At 40.7% G+C, this 21,662-nt stretch overlaps 1 protein-coding gene across 1 annotated transcript in view; it reads right to left on the bottom strand.

Moving 5' to 3' along the window:
- LOC111240158 (synapse differentiation-inducing gene protein 1-like) overlaps window positions 1–20,402 on the bottom strand; it is a 35,318-nt gene extending 14,916 nt beyond the window's left edge. Inside the window, exons 1-2 of the mRNA XM_022770144.1 lie at window positions 20,136–20,402; window positions 13,585–14,269 (exon numbers count right to left, since the gene is read on the bottom strand). Coding sequence (XP_022625865.1) covers window positions 13,585–14,115 — 531 coding nt within the window. The 5' untranslated portion in view covers window positions 14,116–14,269; window positions 20,136–20,402. The remainder of the gene's footprint in view (window positions 1–13,584; window positions 14,270–20,135) is intronic.
- Window positions 20,403–21,662: the final 1,260 nt, after the last annotated feature.

The raw sequence follows: 21,662 nt of genomic DNA on the forward strand, positions 1-21,662 counted from the left end.
GGCTCGGCAGCCGCATGAGGTCCCCCCACAGTCAGGAACCTCAGAGGGACACTCAGTCACAGAGTATATGATCACAATGATAAGAGCCTTGTCATGATGCAGTCCTCTCAGACATGCATCGCAGTCTTTTGGGGGGGGGGGGGGTACTACCTGTGGTGAATTAATGAACAAAATATTTGTTATTTTTCTTTCCGTTGCCCCTGTGGCCTCTTGTTGACAGGTGTGCAATTTAGAATGGTGTAATGAGGCTACAACAGGGAAACACTACACATCACACTTAGTATTCACATCGTGCTCTGTAAGCAGGTTGAAATGCGAAAGGAAAAAAACGGGCTGTGGATCAGAGAAATCACTGATTAAATCTCGCAGAATAATAAGAAATTATTGCCCTGTGAAGCCAGAATACCTCTTGTATATCCCACAATAATAGTATTAATAACGTACTTCATATATTACAAAATTAAAAAAGAAAAGAAAGAAAGTCTTTGACAAACACTTGACCAAAAACAACTGGATTAAAGAATTTAAATACTAGCTTTAGGGCTGCATGCTGAATCATCCTTCCACACACACAACCAATATCAAATCCACAAATCCAACTAAAGATTTCAGCTATAAGCAAAACCAGCACCTTCCTAGTATGGAACAAGATGCCACTCTGTCTGAGATTGCAGCTGCATTAGAGTGAGGCGTCTTGCATCTATAATGTAGCGGGTAATTGATTAGCTTGTGCCTGGCTGTTTAATATAGGATATGACAAGGCTGTATTACATATTCACAGCCAATGAGAAGGTGTCCGACTGGACCTGCCAGACTAATGGAGAGGGACAGAGTGGATATAAGGCTCAACATCCCCAAGGTATTGTACCGATTACAACATCACAAAAAGCCTTATCTCCTCTTAGGTTGTTTTTGAGTAAAAAACCATCTAAATCCATCTAAATCCAACAGACTGATGAACAATCATTATATGTCTGTCTGTGAAAAAATGGCTCAGATTTGTAACATGTAATCATCCCCTGAAGGGCTGCTATTACTCAAACTCATTGCATTACAGAAGCATCTTTCTTGTTATTCACTTTTTAATACTCTGAGCTGCCATTCAGGCGAGGATTAAAGAAGTGCCAGTGAATTTTGGCTGAGAGACAATAAAGTGCTACTTCACTCTTCTTTCAGGAACTTTATTGAAAAGCAAGAATGAGGACAATCTTTTATTTCCTATTTTCTATTTTAACCACATCTTTCAGTCCAGCCATTTTAGCAAATTTTGATACTGAAATTTATACTCTGATAAAATGTAAAAGATATTTAAAAGTATTTTAAAAAACGTAAGACTACTTCCATAATTTGTAGGTTAAAACATCCATGATGTGCGTCCCAAAATACAGTGTAAATACAGCAATGCTAGAGGCTTATAATTCTAGTTGTGACCGTGGTCATATTGCATTTGCCTAACACACGTTCAACATTCCCGTTCAGTACAAAATAGGATTGTATTATGTATTGCAGCATACAGAGTAACCTGTGTCCCACAATAAGAGTTGTATCCTGCGAGGGAGCATCCTTCATAGGACCCGAAGGCCACGCTGAACCTACACTGTGAATCCCTAAATGAGAAGTGGAGACCAAAGCTAATGGCGCACTCGGGTGTTCATCTTAACTCCTCTGGTAAAGCTTTCAGTTTTCATCAACAAGTAATAAAATGGCTGGCAAAGTGTAACCAGTGAGAAACTGAAACAACAAAGCTTGTACAGGAAAGAGTTGTTTCATGTTGGAGCACAAAAGCTGTTTATAGGACCATATATACAAATATGGTACAGAGCCATCTTCTTCTTCTCTCTTTTAGAAAAAAACTAATTGTGTAGCCAAATACACCTGTAGTGTAAAGAATAGTTTCATTATTGCACAATCTTTGGGAAACTGCTTCACCCAGTTAGGGATGACCAATTCAGCCAGTGTCTGTTGCTGGTAACTCCCACTCTACTCTGAGAAGGGACAACGTAGACAGGAGACAGTAGAAAACCAGTCGACATGTACCACTCACTACAACTGTAGTCTGACTCACAGGCTTCCCCTGCCTGTTACCGCTTTCAATATCCCCTTCACCGTGGGAAACAACAACAATCTCCGAGCCAGCAACCCACACGATGAAAATGTCACGTTTTGATCAAGGATCACACAGTTAATGACATTATGATTGGTTTAAAGAAATGCAACTAAACCAGTGTTTTTCCCCCGATAGCAGAATGATAATAGGTGCAGCCAGACCATTCTCCACAGTGCAGATAGGTCTGGCTTTGGGTGACTACTAGAAAAGTGACACAGTTCCCTCACCAGTTTCCCACCTGGAAACATTGCCAACTGTGGTCCACGGTTAAAGAGCTGTTGCCGGAGTTTAAATCAAAGTCTGCAGTGGTGCGTGAGTGTGTTTGCTGCTGTACCATTCTGCTGCCCCATATGTTGTACTTTCCTGTCTGAGTTTGGAGACTGTACCTCTGGTTTTATTTGACTTAAACTGTCAGAAACTACTTTGCGCTTTTACAGTTGATCAAATCGTAAGTCTTGAGCTGAGCTCTTTGAGATCGAGCCTTCAAAGGGAGAGAAAGGACAACATTGTACTTTTAAAGGGCATATCTCTTCAAAATGAACCGTAAGCTTTTATCATTTCCTTTGCACAATGCACATGGAATATTAAGTATAAGTAAACAACGTTGGACCAATTGGTGTATGAAGTTTATGGTCTTATTTATGAAAATAACCTCTCTTTAATCATCATTCCTTATTCTAAATTATCAAACCTATTGCTTCCCTATTCTGCCTCCCTTGGAAACAGCCCGCTTTACTCTCCAAGTGGCCATTAGTGTGACGTATGGTGCTGTGTGTTACTGCGTGAAAGTGAAGGAAGGCACGTGCAAATGCTTATTGAAAAGCACTGAATCACACATTTCTCTTCCACTCCATCCCAGCAAGCACAGGATATCAGACTGCCAGCTGAGTCAGGGTGGCATGCCTTCATTTCGCATCGGACAGCACATTACAGTTGAGACGTTATGATGGTGTAGGCTCAGTAGGCATTCGCTGTTCCTGTGATTGTTGTGTAATTGCACAGATTGAGAACTACATGAGCAGCATTAGCATTGACAAGGAGTTGAGCATCTTCTGAAATGTAAATTCAGCTTTCCTCAGGAACATCATCTGCCTTTGAAGGAATATTCACCTCATTCATCTTTACAGACTTTACAACTTCAAATGTCTGTCATGGTCTCACACACAGTGACAGGTCGTCATGTTGTGCTCCTTTTAGATGTATGATTTCAACCGTGCAAGTTGAGCAGTGAGGTTTGACTTGTCACATTTGCTGATCATGTGAAGAGGCAGTCGCAGAAAGAGCAACATTTTAAAAATGTATTTTTTTTTTTTTTTTTAAATAAAACATTTGCGCTGAAGAAAAATGAAAATTTGGAGAATAATATGTCATTTTGGTTGGAATTCTCACCAGGGCTGCTCATGGGAAATCCTTGACATTTCAGATGTGACAGATTATTGAAGATGTTTGAGATGCCTGACTGGATGGTGACCTCACAGTGAGGGATAAAGTACCAAAGAATACATGTGAAATGTTGGGATTCCAGTGATAGGAAGCAAATCAAATTCAATATTTTTTGTTTAACTTAAATTTAGCGTGTTTTCAGATTTAATAAAAATTCCTTTCATTTTAATGAAGGTAATGTCTGTTAGATTTTTTAGTTTCGCTCGTGTGATACCTGTGATTCATTGGATCTAGAAACCGGGGTATAGGACTTATTTCTTCCTGGTAAGTTTTACAGCATTTATTCAGCAATAATGTTATATCTTTTGACATGTCACGATTCATTTTTCCGGCACCGTAGAGTGACGATTTCTACAGCTCAGACAGATGCACCAAACCATGGAATAAATTTCCCCGCTTAGCGGAGGAGAGCAGGCTCTAAAATCCATTGGACAGACTCGCTCACAGCTGAATTGAAATGATCCAAGAGATCGTTTTGTCATTTACTGCTAAATGAGAAATGGGATATCACTGAAAGATTCCACTAGAATATATGACACAGGCTCATATCAGCTGCTGGACCTCTCAGAAAAGGAACAATATGTGTGCACTGAGCTGAAGCATGACTACATTTTAAATTTAATGAAGGCATAAGTGTTCATGTCCCCTCAGATTTAGTGAGAATGGACAACCCCTCCAGTCAAACCTGGCCTGATCTAAAATGCTGCAGAGATGAGGTGGAGGGCAGCTAGAAATATATTTATTTCAGAACTGATCTCTCTATTATTTTTACACCCACACACACGATTTTACCAGCCCAATGCCTGAGCTAAAAAAAAAAAAAAAAAAAACCAAGAGCACACTCAGAAAAGCTGAGGAGAAGCCATTTTTATTGAAATGCTGCTCATGAGCAGGACTACCACATGTTCACATTATCATTTGAATATAAAATGTATTGATTCATGCTAATTTCATGCACTGGAGAAGGTGTAACAAATGGCAAAGCAAACAAACAGAGATGGCAGGTCTTAGCCCCAAGTTCAATTGCTATTTTTTATGCAGGTGTGAATACATGAACATTTTAATGGAGCAAATCACTGCCAGATCAAAGATGTCCAGGGTCACGTCAGTATACGTCGTATTTTGCTGCAGCTGTTAAATGCATTTCCACTCATTAGTTAGCTCTCTGTATAGTAGTTTGCATGGTCAGAGGAGTAGACCGGCTGGTCAGACATGTTGCTGCAGCGATTTACAGTATAAAGAACACAATTTGCAGTTGCTCGATTTCTTTCCTTGTATTTCTGACCGTGTATCTGCTTGGCACGCGTTTCCTGATAAATAAGCATGTCATTTTGAACAGAACTCTGTCACTAAAGCAAGCACAACTGAAATCTGAATGTAATGACCTGATTTACATCATTAGTTGTTTTGTTTTGGGGTTTTTTTTTATCTTAAAAGGAAAATGGGTATTATTGCCAGTTACTGATGAGATGCAATTTCTGTTTGGTTGATGTTGAGGTGCATTAGAATTTACTGAACGTATTTTTGTGCGTCTATAATAGGATTTGACATTCGATTTTTCATAATTATTTAGAAAGTGATTTAATTTACAGTAAATGTATATTCTATGAGATGTTCTAAATCTTGTTCATTACCGAGAAGGTTTAACAATAATTTTGTCAAATTTGGAGAGTTAATCCGAAGGAGTGTGATTTCCAGTCGACCTCTGGGTGATCGTGGGGAAAAAGCTGGTCGAGAGAGATGGAACCGGGTTGAGCATTAGTGAGAGACGCCACGGACTATTAAGTGCTTACTGAGTAATTCTGTTAACAGAACTGTGGGCTGTCTGCTGGTGAACTCGCTCCTCTGTGTGTGTGTGTGTGATATTGAGACTGTTAGCGGTCAATGAGGTATGTTCTTTTCACTGTGGCGCGAGCTAGCTTGATTAGCTGAGCCGCCGCCATTGTCAAAGAGATCATCACTTGCTTCACCTGTATGGACTGGGGGGGGGGGGCGGGGGGGGCGGGCGACTGAGGACGGACCCTATACCTACTGTTTCAGAACAGGGTGCTGATTTTTTTAAATTTGTTTAATAAATTTTTACCGTCCTATGTCAGCGTTCCATGTGCCTGCGTTATGCCCTGCTGCTGCTGCTGCTGCTGCGGCCCAAGGTGAGTGTGAGAACAGGTGTTTGCTGCAGACTTGGCAGGATTCATTCTCACGCCATACAACCATTTGTTTTTCCGTGAGCTCCACCATTAAGCGCGCCAACAAACCTTAATGCAAGTTTGCTTAAAGAACTAATTAAACTTAAAAAGTTCACTGAGGTTAAAACAAACTGGTAAAACACTAAACACACTAAAACTACCCGCGTCTTTTGGTTTTTCTTTTATATTTTTCATATCGGGGTTGTGCTTGACGTGGGATTCCTGCATTCAGTTAATACAAAGTTCAAACTGAAGAAATGTGTGTTTTTCCAAAGTATATGCTGAACAATTAATAAGATAATTCACATATTTCTGTAGTAACATCACTTTGGGTTATTAAAGCCAGGATTGTTCCTTTAGCCTCTCCGTAGTTATTAGAGAGAGAGAGTTTACCCTACACTTGTATATTATTCAATGAGATGTCTCTTTCACCGTTTTACCAAGTTTGGAGTTTAAAGGGGATTAATACTTAATTAAGTTCTGCATAAAGTGTTCTTCACGTTACGGGCCGGTGGTGAAAGGGTTACATGAATGGGGAGCTACCAACCGACATATCTTCATGATATAGAGGAACTTGTTTTCTGCATACCCAGACACCACTGAGGAAGAAAGGCATCAATAAGAGCTGGTTAAGATCAATGTAAATCACTTCCTGCTGGTTCATTAACCCCAGTTAGCTCCTCAGTCTGAGGCTACTACAAATAATTTGCAGAGGTGAGTTGTTGAAACTAATGACCAGGCCTTGGCCTGTCTTGCACTGCCACTTTATTCTTCCAACTTCATCGCATGCAAAATATAGACAATCTACCCGACATGACTCACAGACCCACATGTTGAGCCTACCAGCTTATTATGGTTTAGCAAGGAGCTACACAGTCCCCTCAGCCATGACTGTGGCACCACATCTAACACTGTCCATTTAGCAGATAACTGAAAAAAATGGCCATGTTTACATCTGAAGGCTTGTGAAAGGCTCACTGCTGTTACTGACACACAAAACAGAATTTCTTCTTCTTCTTCTTCCTTTTCCTCGACTTTTAGTTTTCAGTAGCAAACAAACCCTCAGTTCTGCCACCCCCCTACTCTCCATGATCACTTTCATTGTGTTTCAGTATAGCAGAACATGCAATTTAGTTGTTGTCAATGACATTTTTCTGATTCTGTTGTCAGACAACTGCATGAGCAGAAAGTAAAGCAGTAATTTGTCCGTGGCTCATAAATGCTACCTGTTAACCATTGGAAATTTGGGCACTTCAGCACTGACATCTATTAAATCAGAAATTCATGGCTGTGAAATCCTCTGACAGCATGAATATAAATACAGGTTTACATCCCTTGTGAGATCTGCTGTATGGGCGCTCAAAGTTAGTCATTACATCAAGGATGTGAGCAGCAATACAATACCTCATAGTACTAGGAAAGCAATGTTGTTGTTTATTTTTTTTTGGGGGGGGGGGGCTATGGATGGGAGAAGTCTTTTTCAGACGTAGCTGACTGAGTTTGAACATGTCCTCACCTGCCAGCGTGCAGTGAGACTGGGAGTTTGGCTCAGACGGAGGAGGGTCCACTTGGCAGACCTCCAGTGCTCACCGTACACTTGTTAAGGCTGGAGCTGATAAGAGGAGACGGATGAGATTTTCTTGGTTAACCTACACAGAGGCCTTGAACATGGAAAGACTGTGCTGGGCTTGTTGGCCTCTGAAGGCAAAACCCTCTTTCCTTTAATCTTCTACACGGAGATCAGAGAGCAGAACTGTGAGCTCACAGCTCGGAGCGATTCAGTGCCTTGCTTGAGGGCACTTCAGCATGGGTAGTGCTTATTATTATCATAGACCTTCTATTTAATGGATGATCTGCTTACTAACTGCACTGCTGCTTTTCTAATATTCTGCTCAAAAAGAATAAAAAAAAGCAAGTCAATGAAAAAGAAGGAGAAAGAAAAGTGGTGTTAGCTGAGGATACACAAACACAAGTCTCTCATCATTCAAAAGTAATAAAGCAAACAATAATAAAGGGAATTGTTATGTTAATATGTGAGGCATGAAAAGGGCACTTGAAAAAGAGAATACATTTTTGTGGAAAAAGGACTGATAATTGGCTGTTACGGTATTTTGAATAAATTGGTATGTCCTCTGCAGCTAGAGTGTGAGGTTAAATAATACTGAAATTGGAAAAAAGTCATATCTAAACAGCTAACAGTTTGCATTTCAAGTTTGACAGTAGGGGTAATGAAAACAAAGGGAAATTTAATTTAAATTTCCTTGATAAAATTTCTCTTCTACTTTAGCGATTCCCCTCAGAGGCCGTCTGTAATTTACTCATGCACTTTGATAATTGGATGACGTGTGCTTTATTTAATAATGCCATTAAAAAAAATAAAAATACACAACCCTTCATTCCAAAGCAGTAGGGGGGGGGGGTTATCTTTTTGTGATGAGTTCACAAAACACTGGGCTTTTAATATCATCGAGTGAAAGGGAATGCTAAACAAGCACATCATCTACCGCCTGCAGTTAATGATTTTTTATGAATTGGTGAGGATTTCAAGTTCATTATTTACACAGTTCCCCATATTATATGCAACACATGGTGAGCTTACACGCACTGCAGCTCTAAAGGTTCTTCTCACTTCTTTATGCCAAGTTGACAACAATAACTCTGACCTTTTTAATCACAGGAATCATCAGAGGAATAGGCATAGGTCAAATTCTGTGATTGGTAATGTTCTACTTTTGCTGTTAGAGATGTGCTTCGATTTAAGAATTGTTTGCTACTCTCTTAGAAAGCTTTCTGGTACTGTCAACAGTTTTTTCTCATCTATTTACAAAGTGCTGATGAAAACTTTTCAGATAACTTGTATAATATCGCTGTGTAATAGCTGCATTACTCTGCATCGCAGGATTATGAGGATTATGGATTAGACAGCAGATTCAATTAAGCAACGTGATTGGTGAAAAACATCATTTTTAGTGTTGAGCTGAACTAGGCTAAAGCTGCTACACCTTACTGATTCCCTTACTTACTCAACGCAACACGCTGAGGAGAGGCCGCATATAAAGTACAACTGACCTGATAGAGAGGGATTAAGAATTTTAAAAACACAATTGAGATGTAGAGTGTGAAAAAGCAGAAGCAGTTCAGTTGCTGAAAGATGCCTGGTCACACCAAAACACTGCACAGCTAACCGTCAGGTCGCTAACAGGACAAAAAGTTCAGTTCCCTCAAAAAGCATATTTGTGCCATCGACTCCTGTCTTATTACAGTCTGATAACCCTTCATTTTTGTAAAGCAGTTTATATTTCAGCAGAAGAATGACACAGCTAATGAGCTTCCTCCATTTTGGACTCTCAACCTCTCCATTCTGTCGGCCCACTATTGGTCAACGATGCAAAACAGCAGGTCAGAGTTCACCAGAGATGAACTCAACACCCACACAGCAGAAGACATTGATTTGATTTTGTGGCCAGATTTCGCTGTTTTAATTGTTGGTTTAACCAGACCTTAATATTCAGTCACTTAAAAAAACTTCAAGTAGTACATAGGCAGTGATAAAATAGAACATAAAATGTTCCTTTATTTTGTGAAACATACGATCATATATAATAAATAATCATATATAATAGTTGCCCTCTCGGGTATTATTGCTCTAGAGCTGACAGTTGCTCATGATGTTGCACAAAGCCACAAAACTGTCAAACTGTATCCATAATCAAAGCCACAACATGAGACATCACTGCACTGCCAAAGCTGCCTTTTCCCTCAAAGGCAGCGCTTCCTAAAATTCTCTCACACCGCACTGCAGACACACAAAGCCACAGTGTAAGCATTGAAGAACTGAACAGTCTAGGTTATACCAGAAAAATTGCCTGGATATAGGGATATCATGTTCCATCCCTTTGTCACAGTCCCAATCCTAACCTCCTCAGAGGAAGCCTCCACTACCTAAATTTGTCTTCTTCTCTGCGCCTCCCTCATGAACAGAAAAAGAGATTGGATTCTATTTCAGTTCATGAGAGCAGCTTTTTAAGTGATCGTTTTCAGGACATAGATGCTGTATTCTACAGTAATTTATAAACACTGCACATGAACCATTGTGGTGAATGTACAGTATGTGTTAACAGTTGGAAAAACACATTATTGATGAAACACACACACACACACACACACACACACACACACACACACACACACACAAATTAATGCCTACATTATTGTTGACATTTACTTGAACAAATTGAATTAAATTAAATTATACAAAACCTGAGAAAATGTTTTTTTATACAGTAAAGAGGAAGTCCATGACGAACTGACATTTTGAAAAATAAACCACCAACTAATTTTAATCTTCCTATATAATCTCATACAGAGATTGCTAAAGGGGCTATTTGTAAGTTTTCTCTGCTGCTGATTGTGGTTTCTTGCTGGAAGTGGTGGTGGTGATTGTTGCTTGACAAGCGCTTTGGCCTTTGTTGTGCTTACAAGTCAAGAGGTTGTAATACATTCTCTGAGCAGCACTACATCTTCAGGGCAGATTGGAGGCTATAGTGAGTTGCTATTGGAAAGTAATGAGGCAGTCTGGGGCTAGCTGGTTAGCGTGCTAACTTAATAGAAGACATATGGTAACATGAGTTAACATTGCTGTTGCTTTCCACCACTGGAGACAGTTCTTGGCAAGTAAAAGAATGACGTTTAATGGTGAACTCGCAACATTTCTGCTAGACTGGTAAATTACCTGGTGTTAATGTTAATGCTGGCAAGCATCGCTGTAGCAATAGCAAAACTAACATATACCTCCCCTTTAACAACCCCACCAAGAAAAAAGCAATGGAAGAGTCAAAGTGTGCTAAACCATATGGTCGAGCAGGCACTACCAATATCATGGAAGTTCCATGAGTCACAATACCAAATCTGACACCACGCTGCACACACACACACACACACACACACACACACACACACACACACACACACACACACACACACACACACACACACACACACACACACCACTGTTTGGATTGGACTGTTTGCATACTAGCTTTTGGTTGTCTATGACTTGTCCCTGATGATCTGACTCAAATGCACCGACTCTTGCCACATTTCATATGTTGTTATTGTTACTGTTTACCTTCCTTCCTCTTTCCTCTTGCATTTGATGTCAGACTACAGCACTTGTAAGGTTATTATGCTGCCCTCTTCACTCCTGGAAGAATCACATCTCTACTACCTACGACATATATAGTACCTTGGGAACCTATGGTGTTGTAAAAACAAGTACGGTCACGTATTCAGAATTTTGGCATTGACGTGGTACTGAAGTATCAGTTCTCCTGACATCACTAATATGAACACTTAGTAAATGTTAATAACTCACTGTAATGTAGTTGTAAGCATGTGTAAGTGTTCATTTATGTATTTGTTAACAACTATAACTCCCACTGTGGGCACTTACAAAGTGAGGCTACTGTATAAACAGATTATGACAAATAAAATAAAGACAATATAGTACACAGTTAAGCACATTAATGAACACTTAAATGTTCACAGATAATGTCCTTATCTGCTGATAACTACTTATTTGTAAGTTATAAAGTATTTATTAAATATTTATATTCTACATAAAATGCTAATTAGGCAGACTAACAATTAAGTGTTACCCAGCTATTACAATTTCTCTGTTCAGTTCCTAAACAATCATAACTAAAGTTAAAGTCCTTTTTAATACAAGCATTTACAGGCACAATTAAACACTCAAAGATATTTAAAAAACCATGTAAATCTCACATTTAGCTGTCACTTACAGTAATGTTCTTACACCAAAAACTCAGACCATAAAATCAAGAATGAAGCACCCCCTACTGTTTTCTCAACAGTTAGGCTATGGTCAAAATATAATTTCAGAGTGGGTCTTTAAACGTGCCCTGATGATGTTTTACTCCTGCCATGAATATCAGGCTATTTTGCTGATCAGCAGTTGGTGCCATGTGACGTGTAAAGCAATGGAGCAGTGTGACCACAAAGATAGTCAAGAAAAAAAAACTCCAAGCAATAAAAATATTCAAATATGCTTTTTAACGTTTTACTTGGAAGGAAATGTATTCAGTTGTTAGAACCTAAAGGATGTGTTTCATTGAGTAACAATGAATGTAAACATTACTTTGGTTTGTTTACAAAGAAAAATCCACAGGGTACCCTTAAGCTACTTTTACTGCTAAAAAAACTATACTATATTTGTTAGATACAACCCCTTAAAAAAAATTATAATTGGTTGGGAGATTAACTTCTTCTGTGTATGCTAACAAGCATTTCCGACTCAGTTACCATAATACATACATCTTGTACAGCACCGTCTTGGTAGAACACCAACAAGTGTGTGTATTTCAGCGGAGGGCTTGGCTGAGGTCTTCGCATTGTGTCAGACTGTGGGCAGGGTGGTAGAGACGCCTCACACTGCTGGGAGGCTACATAATGAGTCCCACTGTGTATTTGCCTCTTTATATCTCGACACTGGCTGTGGGGCCTGATGATGCTTTTTTTTTTTAATGTGCTTGTTCATTTGTGAACAGGAGACGTGTGGAAAAAAATGTGAACAATATGGTAATGTGTTCACTTAACCTCCAGTTGGTGTATATACGTATCATTGTGTCTCACTCATCTGTTCCCCTTTTCCACCTAGGTTGGCAGGTTATTTGGTCTTTGGCATCTGTGTGTCAACGTGTTTCTCATCTATGAGTGAAGCAGAGCTTTAAGATCGATTTACTCTTAATTTAATTTTTTCACCCATGACTACTACTTATTTCTTCATAATGTGAAATGCACTGACTCCCTGCTGACTGAGCCCCGTAGCTATATGTACCCATGTCACATTGCATTTCAGCAGCTACATGTTTATCACACCAATCCAGGTTAATTCTAGTGGACACACAGGTGTGTTCTCGGTCCCTTAGGTCTTGCAGGACACTGGTCAAACTGAACACCCTATTCCGCCTGTCCAATCCCTTAAATCCTTTGGAGTGCTTTGTGCCGTTGGCTGTGCCAGTTGAGAGTGAAAATCCTGTAGCTAATGCAGTAGCACTGTAGCACCTAATATCCCTGTGTGAGGCCAGTGTGGGTGATTTATTATTATCTAATGATGAATTTTACTAGAGTTGGGTATTGAGGCCAAGGTCAGTGGATCAAATGGGATTTGTGGTTGGTAAATTGTCAGTCTGAGTGAGGCATCCAGCCCAATCCTTTGGTGTGATGATACAAGTGTACAAACACCATAGGAATACCGACATGCTTTCTCTTTCTCTCTTTTAACACAAACACACTACAGGTATCCAAGCTTGGGCTGAATGGATAATAAGCCTCAACTGGGCCTTTCATTGAAAAACACCAAAATCCCGAAACCCCCTAAAAGATATGTACAACACCTGGAGGAAAATCTCTTCGTAAACTGATATAAATTCATGCAGTTATGGATGATGCCACAAGCAGAAAAATTTTTGGCTGGACCAGCCACAGGCCACACTATGTCTGCAAATGTCCGCCCATCAAATATTGAAGTTTATAAATAATTGCTTTGGCACACCTTGCCAAGTAGCGCCATCCATGGTAGTGAAAGGGGAATTCAATTCTGGCATGTTAAATTAGCATTCAACGTTTTGCCCTGTTAAAGTTACTGCATTAATACAGTACAACACTTCCTGGAACCATTTCAAATTAAAAGCCCTTCTCCTTTTGTGTTGTCCTGTATGATCGCCATCCCAATGTGAAAGAAATTCTGCCCTCAATTTATCCGATCTAGAAATCCAGTCTGGTCAAATGCAATTGCTTTTCATCCTACTCATGCATTTTCTCCCTTACCTCATACTCCACATACTCCTCCTCCTCCACCTCGTAGGAAACCGTTTGGATTTTGATGTGTTCGCCGTCCTCCAGCAGCTTCGCCTGAGGATCCTCTGTGCCAGGCGTGTCTGCCCCTGCTGTGTTGGACGCCTCCTTTGCCTTCTTCTCCGTGAAGGTGGTCTCACAGCATTCGCTTTTGTATTCCTTAGCCTTAATGCTGCCGCTGTCCTCCTTGTATAGGATGAAGTTGGGCCTGTAGAAGGCCTCTACTGCCAGATGCAGCGAGGTGGCGTCCAAAAGTTGCTGAGATTTCACCTTCCCGTTGGTATTGTAACCTCCTCCGCTCACTACGTTGCTGTTATTCACCTTTCCTCCTCCTCCTCCTCCTCCTCCTCCTCCCTCACCTCCACCACCACCTCCTCCTCCAGCAAAATAATTAATAATGTTTTCCTGGTACTGGTTATTAGGGAAGTCTCCCCCATAACCGTTGACCATGTGCTTACTGTTTTTGTCCAATAACGGGTTCTGGAGCTCACTGAGGTTCTCCATAGCAACAGAGGTCAAAAGGTGAGCAGGAGGAGCTTCTCTGTGCTTTTAGCTCTAGCGAGGAAATGGAAGACTGTTGGTTGATATATGCTCCTCAGTGACGTGCGTCGATGTCAGTAAAGATGTTAATGGCATTCAGAATTCAGCACTCTGAGACCTACAGAGGAAACAAACAGCAACAGAGAGCGGGAATTTTTTAGATTCAAACTTAGAAGGAGAATTTTATTTGACATCTACAGCTGGTAACAGTTGGATGACAATTTGCCAAATACTAACTGAAATAAATTCAGCCGTCGCTCCCTCAGCAGCAACAGCTTTAACAGCATCTCACTTGTCAAGAGCTGCACATTGCAGATGATTCAATTACGTTTAATTTCCATCCTTACTCCAGACATATATAGTAAGCTTACACAGACGTGCACATATCTCAGCGTGGTAACAGCAACATCTCGAAGTACTGCCCTCTACTTAAAATATCTCAGATAGCGAAGGATCATATCCTTCGCTATCTGTGTGTGTGTGTGTGTGTGTGTGTGTGTGTGTGTTTGTATTTTCTCTGTGCACCTAATTAGATCCATTGCTCCATTGTTAAGGTCTCATTTGGTGTCATCAGCCTCTGTCTGATATGGATCAGTTGAGGCCTCCTATACGTACACAGCTTAGACGGCTCTAATCTGCCACATCTGTGGAAATATATGGCTGGCATTTATGCTGAAATTACTTTGACATTGGTGGCAAATTTTCTTTCATTTATTCATTCAACACATGAATGTGTGATAATAAGCTGAAGATGAAAACTGTATTATAATCATTAATGATGAGTTAACTAAGAATGCCATGTCTGCGCCATTCCTGTGGAATTAAAGGAATACCATTTGGGATATTAAAAGAAACTGAATACCTAATAATGTAAATGAATCAGTACTGTGTCACCTCCATTCAGGCTTGATTGCTTGTCCTTGGTATCCCAGATATTGGAAGTAAAGTTTTGATGGTTTTCAAAATAAAACATTTCAGTGCTATGAATTCAGTGGTATCTAAATTTCAATGTTAAGCATTCAGTAGTATTATATAACCCTAACCACAACCCCCACCCCCCTAAAATAAAATGACCAGAACTGTGGCTGTTTGGCATAAAGCCGTCGAGTCAGTGTCCTGACATTTCACCATAAATATAAAACAGAGCTGCACAACCATTAAAATAGACTGGACAGCCTTTAGAACTTGCATAAGTTCATTGAAAATTGATCAGTATCTTAAAACATATAATAATGATGCCAGCCATGCAGTGGAATGCTAAAATTTGCTTTTGCTGTTGCTTCCACAGAGGACAGACAAAAATGTCACCTTCTCTACATTTAACCATCAAAACGATATTGCCACTTCCCCTCAGTAAAAATAGCCCAGAGTTCTCTGCTGCTCAGTTGCCACCCATAACCTTTGTCTGATTAATCTGCGTTTAAAATAGAAATGCCAAAAGCAGATTATTTCTCAGGGTCCTGACCCCAATCGTGTATGGCTGTCTTACTGCAGTATTTCCACACCCATAAAGAGAATGTATTTCCATTCGAAGACAACAAGATTACACATAATGCAAAATGGCATTGTGGCGATGGGATATGGATAATACCTTGTTGGTTCACAGGTTAATAAATTGCACACTAATCGTCTCATAAATTATTTGATATTTCCTTCCTGTCCTTCGGTAAATCATGGTTCAAAACGTGCACTGATTCGTAATCTGCAAACAAGATTTTAATTGTTATTTTTGCTTAGCCTTTTATACTCTGTACTATACATTCATTTAAACATCCAGTATATGGCACATGACATTAAGACATGTAAGATATTTAGACTGGAACGGTACAGTGCGGACAGTCTCCCATTGGGCAGGACGTAGAAGATATAGAGGTCCCCCTGCGTCACTGTCCTGAGGGGGACACTGACTGATCCTCAGTGTGTTCTCATTCCTAATCTTTATCCATTCACCCATGCTCTGTCCTGTAAAGTTTTCACACATAACCCTCTGTTTTAATCTTTCATTTACTGTGTAATCATCACTTTCTTCTCAGATTCCCTTACTCCATTTTTTTTCCTCTCTGAAAGTTAGTTTGTCTTCCTCATTTCCTGCAAAGTAGTTTTTTTTTTTTTTTTTTTGTTTGCTATACTTTTCATGTTTTCTGCCCCATGAATAAAATACAAGCCACATGCTCCCAGGCTTCCTGAAGCGCAGTAAGCACCGGACAGCCGGCAACGTTTTCATGGTTCTTCCCCGTTGGACCTCCTGCTCCTGAATGTGCTGACATCGTTGTTCCATGCCAGTGCCCTCTTTGGTCCACATATAGCTCCAGGGAACGCACACCCATGCAGTTCTTGAGTCAGTTGACTAAAAGTGTGACTATCAAGGCTGTGAGCAGATTCCTGTGCAAAACTGAAGATGAGCAGGTGCTTAGGTTGCTATCTGCTCTGGATGCTGCTGTCACGTGTTATAGATTGCTGCTTCTCTGCGGAAAGATAATCTCTGACCCAGGTTCAAACCCCACAGTGGCATCTACCATGTTTAAGTGTCCTTCAGTAAAAATATTACATCCCTGACAACTCCAGGGATGATAATTTGTTGCTGAAAATTTGCTGTGACGAAAAATTTGACGAATAATCAAAACTGATTTTATTGGCCATGACCTGCAACTCATTTTTAAAATTTGTACTGCTTTCTATTTATGGATTTTAACAGGACAAGTCTGACATGACACACCCTTGTGACCCTTTGTTTTTTTTAAATGTCAGAATGCATTTACTTTTCATATCAAAGCATAGCCACTTAAGATCCAAGGGGCTACAAATAGCGTTCAACATCAATAAATCACTACTGCATTAATACTGAAGCACTGCTGTGATTACCATAATCACATGAAGCAGTCTGCAAGAGGAAAATTTACTCCGACTGGCGTCTCGTCTGCTGTTTAGATTTGATGGTGGAATTCTGCTGCTCAAAGAGATAGTGCCAAACAACACGTATCAGGATGCTGCTCCTTCCAAAAAAAGATTTCCGAGTTTCTCACAATGGCAGATGGTGGAACCTCGGACAAAAATGTTCATTTTATTTTTCCCTTCGTTAAGGTTTTCCAAACAGACCAGTCCAACAGGTGCTGCAAACAGGTCGATGCTGATAAATTCACTCTTCGACAGGGTCTGAGGTTACAGATACAATGGGCTGTCATATAGCTATAATAAGTGTTGTTCTAAGTGTTTCCTTGTTTCGAACACTGTGAAACTCCTACTCCGCGGCAGCGCTACAAGCTGACAGTGGATTACTTTTCGTGTCATTACTTCGGGATGCTCTGAGAAATCTTTTTGGTGTTGTCATTCTTCCAAATTCATTGCTGCTGTGTTGTTTGGTGCAGAGAGGAGCTTTATTTTTTCAGTAAATGGGAATTTAAGTGTGAATAAGCTATTTCAGGGCAAGCTGAGCAATGTAGGACACCTCATAATCAGTGCAGATGAATGTTATAGAAATAGCCATGGTTCTGTGTGTGTGTGTGTGCGTGTGTGCGTGTGAGTGTGTGCGTGCGTGTGAGTGAGTGTGTGCATGTGTGTAGGAGTTTGTGTTTTGCCCATGTACGGCTGTGAGTAAATACATGTGTGTATGAGTGGGTGGATGTGTTTGTTAGAGAGTGAGAGAGTAACAAAGAGATGGAGTGAGAAGAGGGGAAAGAAAGAGAGAGATCATACTTATATGTGATTCTCTGGTTGAGTGCATTTGGGCATGTTGGTAGACAGCAGCGGCTGGGAGGTATAAAGAGCTGGGAGGTACAGCTGAAAGCGAATGAGGCAGAGCAAACGCTGTTGCGAGGAAAACAATTCAGCATGACAGAGATGGCACAAGCACAGGCCCGTGTGCTGCAGTGCCGCTGTGCAGGAGAGCCCGGAGGTGTCTGACAAGGGGCTAATAGATTAGCGAACAACCTGTAAGCATCCAGGTGCGGGGCGGGGTGGGGGTGGGGAGGTAAGAATGAGGCCGTGGCACTGCTAACATGCCAGCCACGCCGATACGTCTGTATGCTTCAACCCCATTAGACTACCGTCAGCACACTCTATTTCCCTGTGTCAGCCCATTGCCAATCAACCTCAGACCTCTGACCCTGAAGCCGAGAGCGGGTATTATCAGCCAGGCCTTGAGGCCAGCGCGGCGAGATGCAGCAGAATACCAATGTGTCTTATCTGTCGGCCATGTTTACCAACCTATTTCATCCAGACTGTGTCTCTCACAGCTTTTCCTGGATACCGCATGTGGAGATCTGCTCACTGTGCTCGACAACAACAACTTCATCTTTCTGTAATTTCATTTTGGAGGCAGTGGCTGGCGTGTAATATGCATAATAAGGTAACACCAGGTAGTTATTGATGATCACAGAACGGGACAATGCACGAGAGCTCATTGCCCGAAATGCAAATGCATCCTAAAGCACATTTGTCAGTGAACTGTACCCCTGGCCTCGGCACATGAAAGTCCACTGACAGATTAAGCAACAGAAAAGGATGAAGTGAGTAATGGGCTTAACACAGTGTTGACTGATCCTTTTATGAAGCATTATCATCAAAGGAGACTGTGTAAAAATGTCGTAATCCACATGAAATTAATCTGAATCCTACTCCTGTGTCAGCAGCCACTGCTGATAGTCTGTCCCCTCCGTCTACTCGTCTATCTGAGGAGCTGATAAAACATTAAACACTTAGCAAGGAACCTTCCACAGAGGAGTCAGGACTCCTCTGGAGCCTTGTACCATTACAGTTGTATCACTTGGCTTAGTGTTTTCCACACCTCCGGCACATGATTTAAAGTGTTCCTTGATGTGTAAATCCGCTATTGAAAATCTCCGCCACATGTTTTTGAATTATTAAATGGGAGGTTGCTGTCAATAGCATCCATGTACACTCTAACAACAAACAACAAGCCACCCCAGCCATGATGCTCGACTGGTTTGTTATTAGTGAGAGGCAGGCTCCGGCTAAGTTGTCTTCATTGCCTATTGATTGTGATCTCCAGTTGCTGATAGCAAGACAGCAGAATGTAGATTGTGTTCTGGCTTCTGAAACAGCTATAGATAGATAGATAATCAGACTACAAGGGGAAATAAATGTGCAGTGGATTAAGATTTGAAAACCTGCCACTTTTTAGACTGAGGTTTCTCATTTCTACTGCAGTTCAAGCAGCGATCAGACCTGACATCATTTGTACTGTCCCAGTTGTTGTAGGCACCAGGAGTAGATCAGAGGGAAAAGGTGTGTGTGTGTGTGTGTGTTTGTGTGTGTGTGTGTGTGTGTGTGTGTGTGTGTGTGTGTGTGAGAGAGAGAGAGTGTGTGTTTTATTTATTTATTGCCTAACCACTTAAATCTTTGAAGAAACAATTATCCTTAATTACCACCTTAAAAAAATGTCTTATTGCATGCATACAAAATTAAGTTGACAACAAAATGTCCAGACTGCAGACACTGAACCACTCCTTTACTGCTCTCTGTTATCTTTTTTTCTTGGCTTTCTTTGTTTACAGGATGAAAAATATTCTTGAATTCACTCTGTACCCCAAGTGCCATGAGTAATCTTCACACAGAAAAAATACACTATTACAGTTCAGAGTGACTTCATGCCAAACCCATATCTCAGTCACAACACACACACATAAGGAGGATTTATGCCCCAGCAGTCGCAGGTGGGAACTGAGTGCAGAGTTCTTTATCAACAGCATCCTCCACCTCCCCATCACAATAGACACAATGTATTGCGATGCGTCACATTCACCACTTATTCCTAATTATGACATGAGATGTGAACAGGTGCGTTCCTGTTAACAAAAAATAAACGCGTAAAGACAGTTTACTCCCCAGTAGGAGAAAAAAATATGATCACATGTTTGACAGCTTTGAAATAGAGCAAAGCGCGTGCTATAAAAAAAAAAGGCAAACTGTGAACAAAACTAAAAAAAAGAAGAAAAATCAGGAAAGGTGCTGTGATTATTTCTTACCTCTGAGTTCTTGACAATCCAAATATTGTCTGGAAGCTGCGAACACTCGCTGGTTCCCGCCTGTACATTATGGCTGGGATGCTGCTGACGGTGTCGCCCAGAGAAAAAGACATTTCTCTGACTTTCTCATTTGAAGAAATAGCCAATCACTTCTGGCGAACAGGTCTCCGCTAGGCAAGTCGCCGCCGTCACAGCCTCGTAATCTCTCTCCTCTATAAATACGAAGGTCTCGCTCCCCAATAAACCGTTTACCTTGAGAGTCGACTGGAATGTTTTCGCCCTCGGAAAGTTGAAACACCTTCTGTGTGTGTGTGTGTGTGTGTGTGTGTGTGTGTGTGTGTGTGTGTGTGTGTGTGTGTGTGTGTGTGTGTGTGTGTGTGCGTGTGTGTATGAGAGAGCCAGGAGAGAGAGAGAGAGAGAGAGTCCTGGTGCGGGGAGGTTCAGTGACGCGTATGGAGACTGGAGCCCAGTACACTTCGCAATGCGCGCACCCTCCCTACATGCATGCGTTTACTTTGACTTCAAATGCGTGAACGAGGTTAATCTTTTCTTAGAGCAGATGATGTTTTTTTTTCTTTCTTTTTTTTTTCTTTTTTCTTTTTTGCTGCAAATCATCAGCAGGCAGGAGTATCCAGTTTTCAGATATTGCAACCCATAGTGCAGGAATTTTGTGACTGTATCATACTGTAGAATAAAAAATTCAATGCAAGTGATAGTAATGTATAAACAAATACTTCATAGTCGTCATTAAACTGAGCAGTGGCGGGGATATGATTGTGGGTGTACTGTCATCTCATGAGTTTAAAGTGTTTCAGGGCAGATAGCAGCTAAAAAAGGTCCCTTTCTTAAACAGCCACTACAATTACCCTGAGTGGACCAGTGATGTCTGTAGTAAGCCTACTGATTTGATTAGTTCAAATAGAAGAGAAGGCACTCAAATTAGTCACTTTAATTTGTTCAATTTCAAAATGGAGCTGAAGAACCAAAACTAATGAATGGACTTTAAAGGTCCCAATCATCTATATTCTGACTTAGCTTCCTGTTATCAGCTGCAGGGTCCTGCATCATCAGACAGTTTCCTGCCAAAGTTACAACAGGATTTGTTTTGTTTTTTTTTTTGTTTTTGTTTTTTTTACTGGTTAAAGTGCCCTGATCTCGGTTGGATATTAGTGATGTCACTCACCTCCATGCACCAATCAGATTTTAGCAACATTTTCATCAGAGTTGGTGGGTTGTTGTCAAACCATATCAACACATGACGAAGCAGATCAGTTTGTGCCGCGCTGACTCTGGTGGGCCCGTTTGCCCGCTTGTCTCTGTCAGCTCCAGGCATTGACTCCTTCTTCTCTTTATCTGGGGAGGTGTCTGGGCTACTATGTAGATTTAAAAAAAAAAAAAAGTTTAAATCTCCTGCATCTTAAAGCAGTAGTTTTACATTATGGAAAATGCACTTATTTCCTTTCTTGCTGAGAGTTAGATATGAAGATAAACACCACTCACATGTCTATGGTAACCGGGCGTTGATGA

Source organism: Seriola dumerili, unplaced genomic scaffold (assembly GCF_002260705.1).
Source record: "Seriola dumerili isolate Sdu_G_001 unplaced genomic scaffold, Sdu_1.0 BDQW01000025.1, whole genome shotgun sequence".
Lineage (NCBI taxonomy): Eukaryota > Metazoa > Chordata > Actinopteri > Carangiformes > Carangidae > Seriola > Seriola dumerili.